This window comes from Verticillium nonalfalfae, assembly GCF_003724135.2.
Source record: "Verticillium nonalfalfae strain VnAa140/NRRL 66861 chromosome Unknown scaffold_7, whole genome shotgun sequence".
Classification (NCBI taxonomy): domain Eukaryota; kingdom Fungi; phylum Ascomycota; class Sordariomycetes; order Glomerellales; family Plectosphaerellaceae; genus Verticillium; species Verticillium nonalfalfae.
In genome coordinates, this window is record NW_021167232.1 from 258,819 (window position 1) to 270,393 (window position 11,575).

At 54.9% G+C, this 11,575-nt stretch overlaps 5 protein-coding genes across 5 annotated transcripts; 3 read left to right on the plus strand and 2 right to left on the minus strand.

The window, feature by feature from the left end:
• Positions 1–609: 609 nt before the first annotated feature.
• D7B24_008130 (uncharacterized protein) lies at positions 610–1,035 on the plus strand (the record flags this gene model as incomplete). Its single annotated transcript, XM_028642224.1, has 4 exons — positions 610–654; positions 703–720; positions 768–879; positions 929–1,035. 4 exons carry the CDS (start codon positions 610–612, stop codon positions 1,033–1,035), a joined length of 282 nt encoding a protein of 93 aa, XP_028498596.1.
• A 349-nt stretch (positions 1,036–1,384) lies between these two features.
• Positions 1,385–1,710, minus strand: D7B24_008131 (uncharacterized protein; the record flags this gene model as incomplete). Its single annotated transcript, XM_028642225.1, has 3 exons — positions 1,385–1,456; positions 1,512–1,522; positions 1,575–1,710. 3 exons carry the CDS (start codon positions 1,708–1,710, stop codon positions 1,385–1,387), a joined length of 219 nt encoding a protein of 72 aa, XP_028498597.1.
• A 684-nt stretch (positions 1,711–2,394) lies between these two features.
• Positions 2,395–4,558, plus strand: D7B24_008132 (uncharacterized protein; the record flags this gene model as incomplete). Its single annotated transcript, XM_028642226.1, has 4 exons — positions 2,395–2,542; positions 2,599–3,099; positions 3,178–4,337; positions 4,391–4,558. The coding sequence occupies 4 exons, from the start codon at positions 2,395–2,397 to the stop codon at positions 4,556–4,558; spliced, it is 1,977 nt and encodes a 658-aa protein (XP_028498598.1).
• A 2,994-nt stretch (positions 4,559–7,552) lies between these two features.
• D7B24_008133 (uncharacterized protein) lies at positions 7,553–9,534 on the plus strand (the record flags this gene model as incomplete). Its single annotated transcript, XM_028642227.1, has 3 exons — positions 7,553–8,358; positions 8,416–9,273; positions 9,330–9,534. The coding sequence occupies 3 exons, from the start codon at positions 7,553–7,555 to the stop codon at positions 9,532–9,534; spliced, it is 1,869 nt and encodes a 622-aa protein (XP_028498599.1).
• A 316-nt stretch (positions 9,535–9,850) lies between these two features.
• On the minus strand, positions 9,851–11,533 carry D7B24_008134 (uncharacterized protein; the record flags this gene model as incomplete). The annotated part of the gene is made up of 3 exons (XM_028642228.1): positions 9,851–10,440; positions 10,494–11,403; positions 11,459–11,533. The coding sequence occupies 3 exons, from the start codon at positions 11,531–11,533 to the stop codon at positions 9,851–9,853; spliced, it is 1,575 nt and encodes a 524-aa protein (XP_028498600.1).
• Positions 11,534–11,575: the final 42 nt, after the last annotated feature.

An 11,575-nucleotide genomic window follows, 5' to 3' on the forward strand; every position in this document is an offset into this window, starting at 1 on the left:
ATGCTGTGCAGGTGTGAGATCGAAGACGAAACCCCAAAACGTCGTCAGGTCATGCCCCGCTGTATGTCACTGCCCAGCTTGTGAGGTCACTGCTCAGACGAGTGGCGGGGCATGAGTAGACGTGATTGGGCGTATGAAGGGACCATCCATCTCTCAATATCAACATCAACATTTTCAAGACTTCAATGTTCTTGGAAGGCACGGGTCGCTTTCTGTTTGCATGGTCTTGTGCGACCTGAGATCCAGGCATGGCTCTGATGCTCGTCCCACTGATGTAGTCCGGAGGCCGATGAACTTTGTCCCCCGGTGAAGTGGATCCTACGCCGCCCCGTTGTGTCCTCGCCGAACCAAGGCATTGTCAGTGTCACCGAGGGTCATTCTAGCTTAACCTAAACTCTATCAGATAGTATACTGCAGACGCTCGGCTTAAATAGACAATGCGATGGTTCTTGTGAATGATCGATGGAAGGTTTTTTGAATCGCGACTACATGGCCCAAATTCCCGAGATGGTCATCACGTGACTAAACAACTGGTCTTGGTAATCATCACCAGGCAGCATCGCCGTCAACACTCTGCCATCACATTTGTTCTTCCACAGCACTGCCGTGATGGGCCCCCTGGCGTTCTTTACACGGGCGCTGGTCGCTTTTGAGGTGAGCCATCTCTACCCATGGTTGCCGGACATCTGCTAACTGGACCAGGACATCATCGTTCGACAGGTTTGCCATTTCTCCTCCCTCGTCCCGAATCTCGACTGACGGCCCAGATTCTCAAGAGCCCCGGCTTCCATCGCGGAGTTGGTCGCATTCACAAGATGGTACACGAGCGAAAGTACGGCCGTAATCCCCATGAACCGCTGTACCCCGGAGAGGCTACTGGTACGTTTGTTTGCTCGGCAAAAGAGAACCTAGGCTGACCTTTCTAAAGAGGATCATAGCGTCAAGTCGAATACGGGCAAGTTCCGACAATACTTTGTGGAAGAGATCAAGGACCAATGGAAGGGGACAGTCAAGGACTATCCGCCAAAGCGATGATTGAATGGCTTGCGGGAGAATGACTGGACCACGCGATCAAGCGAACAGGAACCGAAGGGGTTGAAACACCCCACTCCAGGATGCGATCGAAATGAGTTCTGGGCGTCTCGGCTTCGCATTCGAACAAACGAACAAACGAATTCTATGCCCCTTCATCCGCTGGAAAAATGCCGATATTGGGAAGCAGCCGAGCCGCGATGACTTTGTCCGCCTCACATCTGGGTCATGATACATTATGCATAAGACGACCTACCTCTGGGGAGGCGCACAAAGAAGGAGCATGCACAGCGCCATCGGACGCTATCAAACTACGGCAAGTGTGCCGCGAGACACTTCGGGACTCGCGAGGCTATTTCACTCCGGATTCAGAGACTGGGGCGACACCGGAATATCCGACGATGCGCAAACCATACTCGGCCTTCTAGGAGATCCGAGGATGCCGCAGCGATGCTTGTACAACATTACTACAATCTTACCATACTTTCCCCTACCCGGTGTTAGCATCTTCGCATTGTGCTCATGATACTCCTGCTGCTTACAGCCTCGAGTCTGCAGGTAGTTCCTGTTCAGGTGCTTGGCAATAACAGGATCAGCTGCGACCTTAACTCCGCGGCACACAATCTCGCGCAACACCTGATCCTCATGGCGACGTCGCGGGGAGCGCAGAGGCGACATTGTTAAAGCGATCGTCGGAGCAGACTCGCCCGCCTTGTCGTCCCTGTCGATCCGGGGCTGTTGCCGATTGATCAACGGAGCTCGAGCGCCGATCAGAGACCCCTCGACCTACGGAGCCAAGAGCTTGGAGGACCTTGCATTTCTTTGACAAGTTGATTGTGTTGCACTCTGGCATCGGCCTGCACCATCCGACCAAGTACGGTGCCTGGGCGACCACGTGAAGTCGTCAAGGGGTTTCGTGCTAGATCAGGGGTGATGGAGCCGGCGATACCACACAGGTATTCCACCTTGAGGGGAATACCTCATTCCGCCATGTCGTTGCAATCTTGGTTTCCCCGCATGCATTTCGTTTGCATGCCTTGGCGAAGGGTGTCGATGAAATAAAGTGGCCGTTTGGGCGGTCCTCCCGGCCAAGACCTTCCGGCTAGCCTTATTGCGGACCTCGGAGGAAGCCGCAGCGACCACCACAGCGATACCAATTAATGCTCGCCACCAAAACTGAAGGCGACATCGTGGGCGTTCATGAGGCACCTCAAACTGCCGTTTTGGTTCCGGCGCAAGCCACCCGAACGGCTTGTCGGGCTGCATTGCGGCCATTTCGACGATGCCATTTATTGAGCGAATGCTGCTGTTCACCTTTGCTGGCCACTCACGCTTCACGTCATTCTCTCGACTGCCGCCATCATGAAGTCGCAAATCGGTTTCGCCGCGCTCCTGGCGCTCTCTAACCAGGCTCTGGCCCAGCAGACGGCGTATGGCCAGTGTGGTGGTAACGGCTGGACTGGCCTTACGACCTGCGTCTCTGGCTACTTCTGCAATGCGTACCACGAGTGTAAGTGGAATCATCGAAGCGAATGACCTCAGACCGCAGATGGCTAACATGATCAGGGTACTCTCAGTGCATTCCCGGCCAAGCCCCCCCGGGCACAACCACCACGGCCCCGGCTCCTCCTGGCACGACGACCAGCACCAGACCTGCCACCACATCTGCGGGCACCACCTCTGCGGTCACCACGAGGGTTTCAACAACTACGTCTTCGGCGCCTCCCCCTGCGACGACCACGTCCGCCGGTAGCTGCTCCAGCTCCTTCACGTCCATCTCGGCCGCCGATTATGTCGATGCCATCAGCCCCGGCTGGAACTTGGGCAACACGCTCGATGCGATCCCTAACGAGGGTTCCTGGAACAACCCACCCGTTGATGACGGCACCTTTGACCATGTCGTTGACGCCGGCTTCAAGAGTGTCCGCATTCCGGTCACCTACACCGCCCACCTCACCAGTGGCGCGCCCAACTGGACTGTCGACACCGTGTGGCTGCAGCGCGTTTCGGATGTCATTGATCAGGCTCTGGCTCGCAACCTCTATGTCATCACCAACGTGCACCACGGTACGTCTCAGAATTGCTTTTTGGTGACTTGGCGGCGTGCTCACCGCCATCTCGCTGGCTTCCGCTGACAGACTGAAGACTCGTGGGAGTGGGCAGATGTCCGCAGTGGCGACCTCGCTGTTATTCAGCAGCGTTTCCGCGCCATCTGGGTGCAAATCGCTAAGAAACTCGCTTGCAAGAGCTCTCGTGTTTCGTTTGAATCCATCAACGAGCCCCCCGCCGACAACGCAGTCGATGGCGCCAACGTCAACAAGTTCAACGAGCTTTTCGTTAGTGCCGTCAACGAGGCTGGCGGTCACAACGCCAAGCGTGTGCTCCAACTGGCCGGCGGTGTCAGCGATCCTATCAAGACGACTCAGTGGTTCAAGGCCCCCGCTAACATTCAGAACCCTTGGGCCCTTCAGTTCCACTACTACTCGCCCTACGACTTCATCTTCGGTGCCTGGGGCAAGACCATCTGGGGCTCTGCCGCTGACCGCGCTGCTCTGACCGCCGACTTCCAGGCTGTTCGCGGCAACTTCTCCAACGTGCCCCTCGTCCTCGGCGAGTTCGATGCCAGCCCCCTCAACACGGAGCCTGCCGCACGCTGGAAGTGGACTGATCATCTCGCCCGCATTGCTACCGATCTCGGCGTTGCTCTCGTCATCTGGGACAATGGTCTGGATCATCTCGACCGGAACACTGGCGTGTGGCGCGATCCCGTGTCCATCGCTCTCATTGAGGCTGCCGTTGCTGGCGAGCGCAGCTCCCTTCCCGACAGCACGGAAGATGCCGGCGCGTCGACTCAGTCGTCGTCTGCCTACCTCTGGAACAAGGTCGGCAATGCTGTTGCTGATCAAGTGCTTCCCTGGCTCTTCAACGGCAACACCCTGACTGGTATCACAACCCAGACTGGTGACGCCTTGTCAGCGGGTTCTGATTACACCGTGTCCTCCAATGCCATCACCTTCAAGGCCGGCTTCCTTTCTGACTACCTCGGCCCCAGTGTGACTCCTGGCAGCAAGGCCAACCTTACTTTGACCTTCTCGGCCGGTGCCCATTCTAACATTGAGGTTGTCCAGTGGGACACACCTGTTCTCGTCACCGAGCCCGATGCCACTCCCGGCCAGGACCTCCAGATCCCCATCCAGTGGAAGGGCGTACCCGTGCTTGCCGCTGTGCGTGCTGAGGCTGCCGACGGCACCATCCTGTTCGATGACTGGACGCAGTGGCTCGGGCCTCTGCAACGTGGACGCCTGGTAAGGTCCCGAAATGTCCGACATACGAGCTTGTTTGCTAACAAGTGACACAGACGTTCAACAGCCACTACTTCTGGGAGGGCAGCAATGTCATTCTGCGCGCGTCGGCCATCGCCGCCGTGCTCGAGCTGAACAAGGCCGTCAAGTTCACCTTTGAGTTCTACCCCCGTGTAGCGGGCAACTCGGTCACCTACACGCTCGACCCGACGGACGAGTGTTAAGCGTCTCCGGGTGATTTTGGAAACAGGAAATCCATGCCATATTGTGCTGTAGCTTATGCGCCGTTGTCAAAACCTTATACAAAGCTAGGCCATTTGTCAAGTTGTTCCGAGGACCCGTGACTCTGGAGAAACTCCAGTGATCCCAAGAAATGAAACGTTCCTCTGCCGGTTCGTCTGCCGCCAAGGCCCTGCTTGCCCCACCAGCTAGTTATTCCAGAGGTCCTCGGATCTGAGAAGCAATTTTTGGCATCACTTGTTTCCATCACTTGTTTCCATCACTCGTATATCTTAACCTAACCAATAACCTGTAGCTAATTTTCTCCTCACACTAAAATGGACTCCGTAATATCTTCCCACGCAACCCCTAGTGTGTGAGAGATCTCGGAGGCCACTTCCATTAGCTACTCAGGTCGTACCAACTGAAACAGTAAGGCTTTTTCTGCCTTGTGGATCGGAAGGGCTTGCAGCGGTGCACTCGTGGCCTGTGCAACTCGTCATTCTTTCCCCTTCTGCAATTTGAAGCTTTGGAACGTACGACTTCGGACTGCCACTATGGCCCCTCGAGTCTTCCTTTTACGTCCCAGATACGACCTGCATTGTTTTTCGGTGGTTGAGGTTCCTTGAAAGGCGTTTTGACCTTATCTTCGCGCCCTCCGTCATTCGCAGGATCTTCTGTTCTTACAGCTCGACATCGGTCGAAGCGCCGGATTCCGTTTGGCGACATTATGTAGTGGCCCGAAGAGACGTCGAGTGCTTGAACTTGCGTACGCTTCGTATCTGCCAGCTTCGCTAGAGGGGGTTTGAGACACGCGGAAGGAGAATTATTGCTTTTAACACAAGGCAGACTGGGTATCAACTTATGGAAGGGGCTTGGGTTCTATCATCCATGACTTTACTCGGGCATCAGCCGCCCATGTGCGACACGAGACGCCGTCGAGCCTTGCGGTCTGCCCGATAGTCGTAGCGTCACATGGCATCGAGTTTAAGCATAATTGCTCGTCGATCGTTAAGAGGATACGGTGACGATCAATGAAAGACCTTCTGGATCGGAATCTCTCTGAAATATAAATTGTGACTGATTCGCGGCCAATACAAAACGTAGCCATCCTCACCGATGATGATCGTTATTGTTGTGTAACATATTGGTTGGAGCAGGCTGTAAAGCTCTTCACCGATCTTTTGCCCAGCAATCGGTGGGCTAAATCCCAGTCATGAGCAGCTGGTACGTCAGCCTTCGCAGTTTGTCGTTTACCTCGCCCCTCATCTCATCTACTAATATTCTTACAGCCGTCATCAATACGTCCAGTGCCAGCAGTCTTTGTAGGTACTCCCAGAACTTATTCCACCATACCACCCTTTGCAGATGTATCGGTACCGAGAACACGCGGCGGCGGACGTGGAAAAATATGCCAGGAGCTTCGAGAGCCCGAGCACCGATGATGTTAGGAGGAGGCCGTGGTGAGTACACAGCCTCAGATATCTTTAAACCCCGTTTGGATCGATTTGGTAACTTTAGCAGGAAGTACATCGGGAAACACGGCCTGGTTTCATTTATTGCATCAGATCCAAAGTTGCTCGCAGTCAGACGATTTGACAAGCTACACACGTTATCCATTCTCCGCCTCCAAGATGAGCTAGCAGACTATGAAGAAAAGCTCGATCACATGGATGCAAGACTCAGCTCACAGCATGTGATGCTGGTGGGTAAGCGCCCATCGGTGGTTGTTGATGTCCCACCAGGAGGGTTCTCTAAAGAAGTCAAAGCCTGGTACCGACAAGCATATGGTGATGATGCTGCGCCGAGACATATTAACAACGGCACCTTTCGTGACGAAATAGCTGAACGCAAAGAACTGACGGAGGCAATATTTTCTAAGCTCATGGTTTACGGCAAGTACGACGCGGAACCTTAGCAGATCTCGCAGCTGATCATCAAACTAGACAAGCTTCTCATGCGCTACTTCAAGCTCCACTCGAAACCAGCAGCGTCCTCATGGACCAGAAATAATATCCAAGACTGGTTTAGTAGTAACTGTCAGGCAGTAGTGGCAGCAGAGCAGGGTTTTATAGCCCGCAAAGATGACTTGATCGGGCTTCTTGCAGAAAAGTCGCCGATGCGGCGGTTTTTTGAACAAAAAGTCATTTATCCAACGAGAAACAGCCTACGTCTCTTCAGAAAGAAGCCGGCAGAGGACCTCGGTCGCCAAGAACAGTCGATGTATTATCGGTACAGCGACGAAGACATCAATAGGCTCGCACGAATTGCTTCTCTTTCAGTAACGATTCTCATGTTTCTCGTACCAATGTGGATCATGCACACTTTGGGCGGCACGCTGTCGAAGCTGATTGTAATCACAGCCTTCTGTTTGGCCTGGTCCGCGTTTTTGGCCATTGTAGCGATCGGGTCGGCGGCGAACAACTTGGCAACAACAGCAGGGTGCGTAGTAACTGGCCATTGTCCACCAGGTAACTTGGCTAATCTGCGTCTCCCTCAGTTATTTGGCGGTGATGGTTGTTTTCCTGCAGATCGGGCATCCTAATGCGTGAGGAAATGTACTGTCTGCGTGGACGATAGATGCCTTAGATACCTAGGTATCTTCAAGCACCTGATTTCTTTCGCCTCCGTGTTCGAGCCGCCGACCCGTGCCGAAGGCATCGAGGCCCGAGTGGGGCCGGATTTAGTGGATCGAGTGCACATCTTAATCCAACGTCCCACCAAGTCCCACCCCTCACACCGGGCCCTCGCTGTTACTCACGACTCCACGACCCAAGACGGCCATGGACACAGGCAACCCCCCGCCGGCATCATCCTCATTCTCGGCCGCGCATTGTTTCCCGAATCGGCGCCGCGTCTGGCAAGCATGCACCAACTGCCGAGCCCGCAAGACGCGGTGCGATGCGGCGAAACCAAAATGTAGTTTATGCATGGCCCAGAACGCTGACTGTGTGTATAAGGACTCGAACCAGCCACGCATCGATCACAATACTCGCATCATGCTGGAGCGTATTCAACTGCTCGAAGATCGTTTGTTCTCCTCCCCGGTCTTCGGTCAACCTGCGACAACACCCTCACATCCTCCACAGTCGCTCGTTCAGCCAGACCCTGCTGAACAGCTCGGAGGAGCAACCTCTTCCTCTTACCTCAGAGATCACCACGGCGATGCCATGAGCACAGATGCTGCAGAAACTGACAAGCAGATTCCCATCCCGTTGTCACATACCGCCAACGCAAATCACGTCTTGGAATGGCCCATTGTCCAGCAGCTACTATCTCAGACACATTCAGCTCCACCACCAAAGCCGGCCTTGGGTGATATGCAATCGACAGAGGCTACAGACATCTTCTTCACCCAGGACGCGCATGCGGCGCCGAGCCTGTGCCCGCCGGAATCCTGGAGGCTGTTCAACAAGCAGGATTTCGCTTCTTCCGGTGCTGTGGGCTACTACCGCGAACTCATCCAGACATACTTTGACGAAGTCAATATCTTCTTTCCGTTACTATCATTGGACTACGTTCAACGTCTCTTTGATGCTATTGTATCTTTCGAGAGCTCAAATGACGATCAAGACGATATCGCGCCTGCACTTCACTGCCTGGTGCTGCTTGTGCTGTCCTTTGGCTCCTTTGTACATGATGGGAGGTGTCGAATTCGCCTTGCAGGAAGCAGCACTGTCACACCACTGCCTTCACAAGACTATTCATCTTTGGATGATCAACTTTGGCGGAAAGCCAAGCTTCTTCTTGGCTATGTTTCATCCGACTTGACCCTCGAGGCGGCGCAGTGCACCATGCTCGCGAGGTAAGATATTCCCCAGCGGACTGACGAGACCGTCTGGCTGACATCCCTTCTCACCAGCCTATATACGGGCGCAATGGGACGAGTATCAGACTCCTTCCATTGGGCGCACGCCACAGCTGTCAAGTGCGAGGCCCTCGCCAAACGGGTCACCGCCGATACCACAGAGACTGGCGTCTTCTCCGAGTCCTTCCGCCGTCTCTACTGGGTCGCGTTCATCTACGAAGGCGATTTCATATCAGAAGTCTCCATCACCCTCCCCTCAGGCATCGCCCGCTACGAAGACGTCGTTCCCTATCCCGTTCAAGAAGCGCCGTCTCACGCCCGCCGACCCCCCAGTTCCTCCACTGCCCAGCACCTCTCCCCCAGTGCCGCGATGGCCATCAGCCCCGCCTCGTCATCCCTCGACCGCACCGAGGAGCTCGTCGCCTTCCAGATCAGCACCAACGCCGCCATCCGCCGCTTCCTCAACCGCGTCAACAGCGTCGTCTACGACAGCAAGGACCAGTTCCGCATGACGCGCGCCAACTATGCCAACTGGCTCCTCCGCATCACGGAGGACCTCTGGTCCTTCCACGGCGCCATCTACCAGAACCTCCCCGACTTTCTCCTCACCAGCAGGCCACGCAAGCCCACAGGGTCGCCCGCCACCCCGGGTTTCCCGTCCGTCGAGGAGCTGGGCAACAACCCGTGGAACGTGCTGCGGCTCGAGGGGCGGTACTATGCGGGCCAGTACATCATCCACCGCCCGTTCATCGAGTACGTCCTCCTCAACGTCAGTCACTTTGCGACGCATCCGTGCCGCGAGGCTGTGCTGGAGCGGTGCCGCCTGTGTCTGCTTGGGTGCAAAGGGTTCATCCATGTCTTCGACGTAGATCCCACCAACAGCGTGACGGGGCTCTTCGCCGCGGGTATGGTGTAAGTGTTGTCTGCATCCTTCTTGTCGCCTTGGTCCGCGATGCTGACTTGCGCAGGACGTTTACAATGGTCATCATCTTGAGAGTGGCGACCATGTGTCCCGTGTTTTGCGATATTCTGCCGCCCGAAATTGAGCGTGCGATTGTTGTCGGTGGGCGGAATCTGCGTCGATTCAGTGGAAGTGTCAGGGAGTTTGAGTGGCATCTGGGCGTCTTGGAGAAACTAGAAGAATCTTGTCGTAGGCAGGGGGGCGATGAATGAGTTTGTCATAATGCAAGACAGTGGCACGTCTCCTCATGCTATGAACTCGGGTCTTTCAGCTTCTGCAATTGCCAGCCTCCACGAGTAGGCTGACCGCTCCTACAGTACAGTGGCCTCTTCACGATGCGGGCTCACTTTCAGAGGGATGGTGTGCAAGTGCTTGTATATGCGCTACATTTCAGTTCGGTTGTAGACAGTTCTAAGTCCAGTTCTGTTGCTGACCCCTTTTCCACGTGAGTTGGTTCCTGACACCGCATGACAGAAACCTTCGTGTTGAGAATCATTCTTTCATCTAGATATCATGCATAAACCCAGTTCACGCCGCCACTGGCACGGGCGTCACCTCTACCCTCTCATTCCTCTTTCTCTTCTCATCCGGCGCCAGCTCAAACACGCCCACCCCAGATATTGTCTCCTTAGCCTTTGTCCTCTCCTCCACCGACGGCTGAATCACTCTGCCCTCGAGCCTCTTGTCCGCCGAGGTCATGGGAGCGTACAGCTTGAGCAATTCATTGAGCCTGTCCCTCTGCAGGCAGTTCTCGATTTTCCAGCTCGCCGCCAGAGCATCGAGCTCCTCAAACGTCTTGTCCTTGAAGTAGTCGGCCCACTCCTGGACCATGTACTCTGCCATGGTAATGCCGCGAATGCCACGGAACACGTGCATGTGCATGCGCCACTGCCAAGGGTACTTCTTGCTGTATTGCGCCGGCACGTTGTCCTCGAACCACTTGTGCAGCGGCCCAAAGAGGCCGTCCTGAAGGTGAGCGTCGTCATAGGCCCAGCTGTCCACGGCCAGGTCGCGCTTCTTCTTGATTATGGGGGCGAGGAGCTTGAGCCAAGGCGACTCGGGGGAGAGGTAGGCCAGGCCCATGACGTTGATGTCTTTGTAGCACCAGATGGACCATGCTGCGAGCTGTTAGCCGTGTTGTTCCTTCCGTTGGTGTCGCAATGTAACATACCGATACTTTCGGAAGTGTAGATGGCCATCTGGCGGTCGAGCATGTTGTAGCGCTCATTGTTATGCGTCTCCCATTCGGGATTGAAATCCTCGCGTTCGTAAATGGGACCAAACTCGCCATTCCACACGGGTACATTATGCTCCTTCATGAACGCCGCCTTGCGATCATACATCTGTCGAATGTATGCATCCTGCTCGGGCTTTTCCTGGTAGCGTCCAATACGGTTTGGGAAGCCAAACCCGCAGTAGTCGTGAATGGCGTAAACCGAGTTCGAGAACACACCGGTAAAGCCAGAAAAGTCCATACTGAATGTGTTACCTTCGAGGAAGAGGATATGTTCGGGATCGATCTCGCGGATGGCAGGCACGATGCGGTCGTAGAATGATAGCAAACGCGTCCACTGCTCGTCGGCAGGCTCATTAAGAGGGTTGAAGCCGGCAACCCAGGGGTTGCTCTTGTAGCGCGCAGCGATAACCTTCCACAAGTTGATGACCCGGTCCTGAAAGTGCTTGTGGTCCCAGAAGGCTGCGTAGCCTGTCGGGTTATCGCAATGCCAGTCTTGATTCTGGCCTCCTGGGGCCGAGTGGAGGTCCAGGATTGTGTAGATGCCGTACTTAGCGCAAAGCTCAATGGCCCTGTCCAAGTGCTTGAAACCTTCCTCTTTAATCACCATGGGGTTCATATCATCTTCGAAATGACGGTAGTTGAAGGACAAGCGAAGGCAGTTGAAGCCAAGCGAAGAGAGGAATTCGGCGTCCTTCTCGGTGAAGAAGTATTCGAGGAACTTGTCGAAGAAGAAGTCGTACTTCTCTTTACCGAGAACCTTGAGGAGAGCAGCGCGGATCTGATTCTCCCGGCCAGGGAAGCCGTTTATAAAGTTCTCCATGAGCATCCAACCACCTAGCGTTGTCTGTGCCATTGATGTTAGCAGGAACTTGATGGAGAGGATCCAGAGCTGGACGTACTCCTCGCAGCAACACGGTGTTGCCATTTCCGTCGACAATGTCCTTGCCGGACGTTCTGAGGATGCCGCAAGACATGCTGAAAGACTGCTTCGGAAGAAAAAAGACGATGATGAGCCA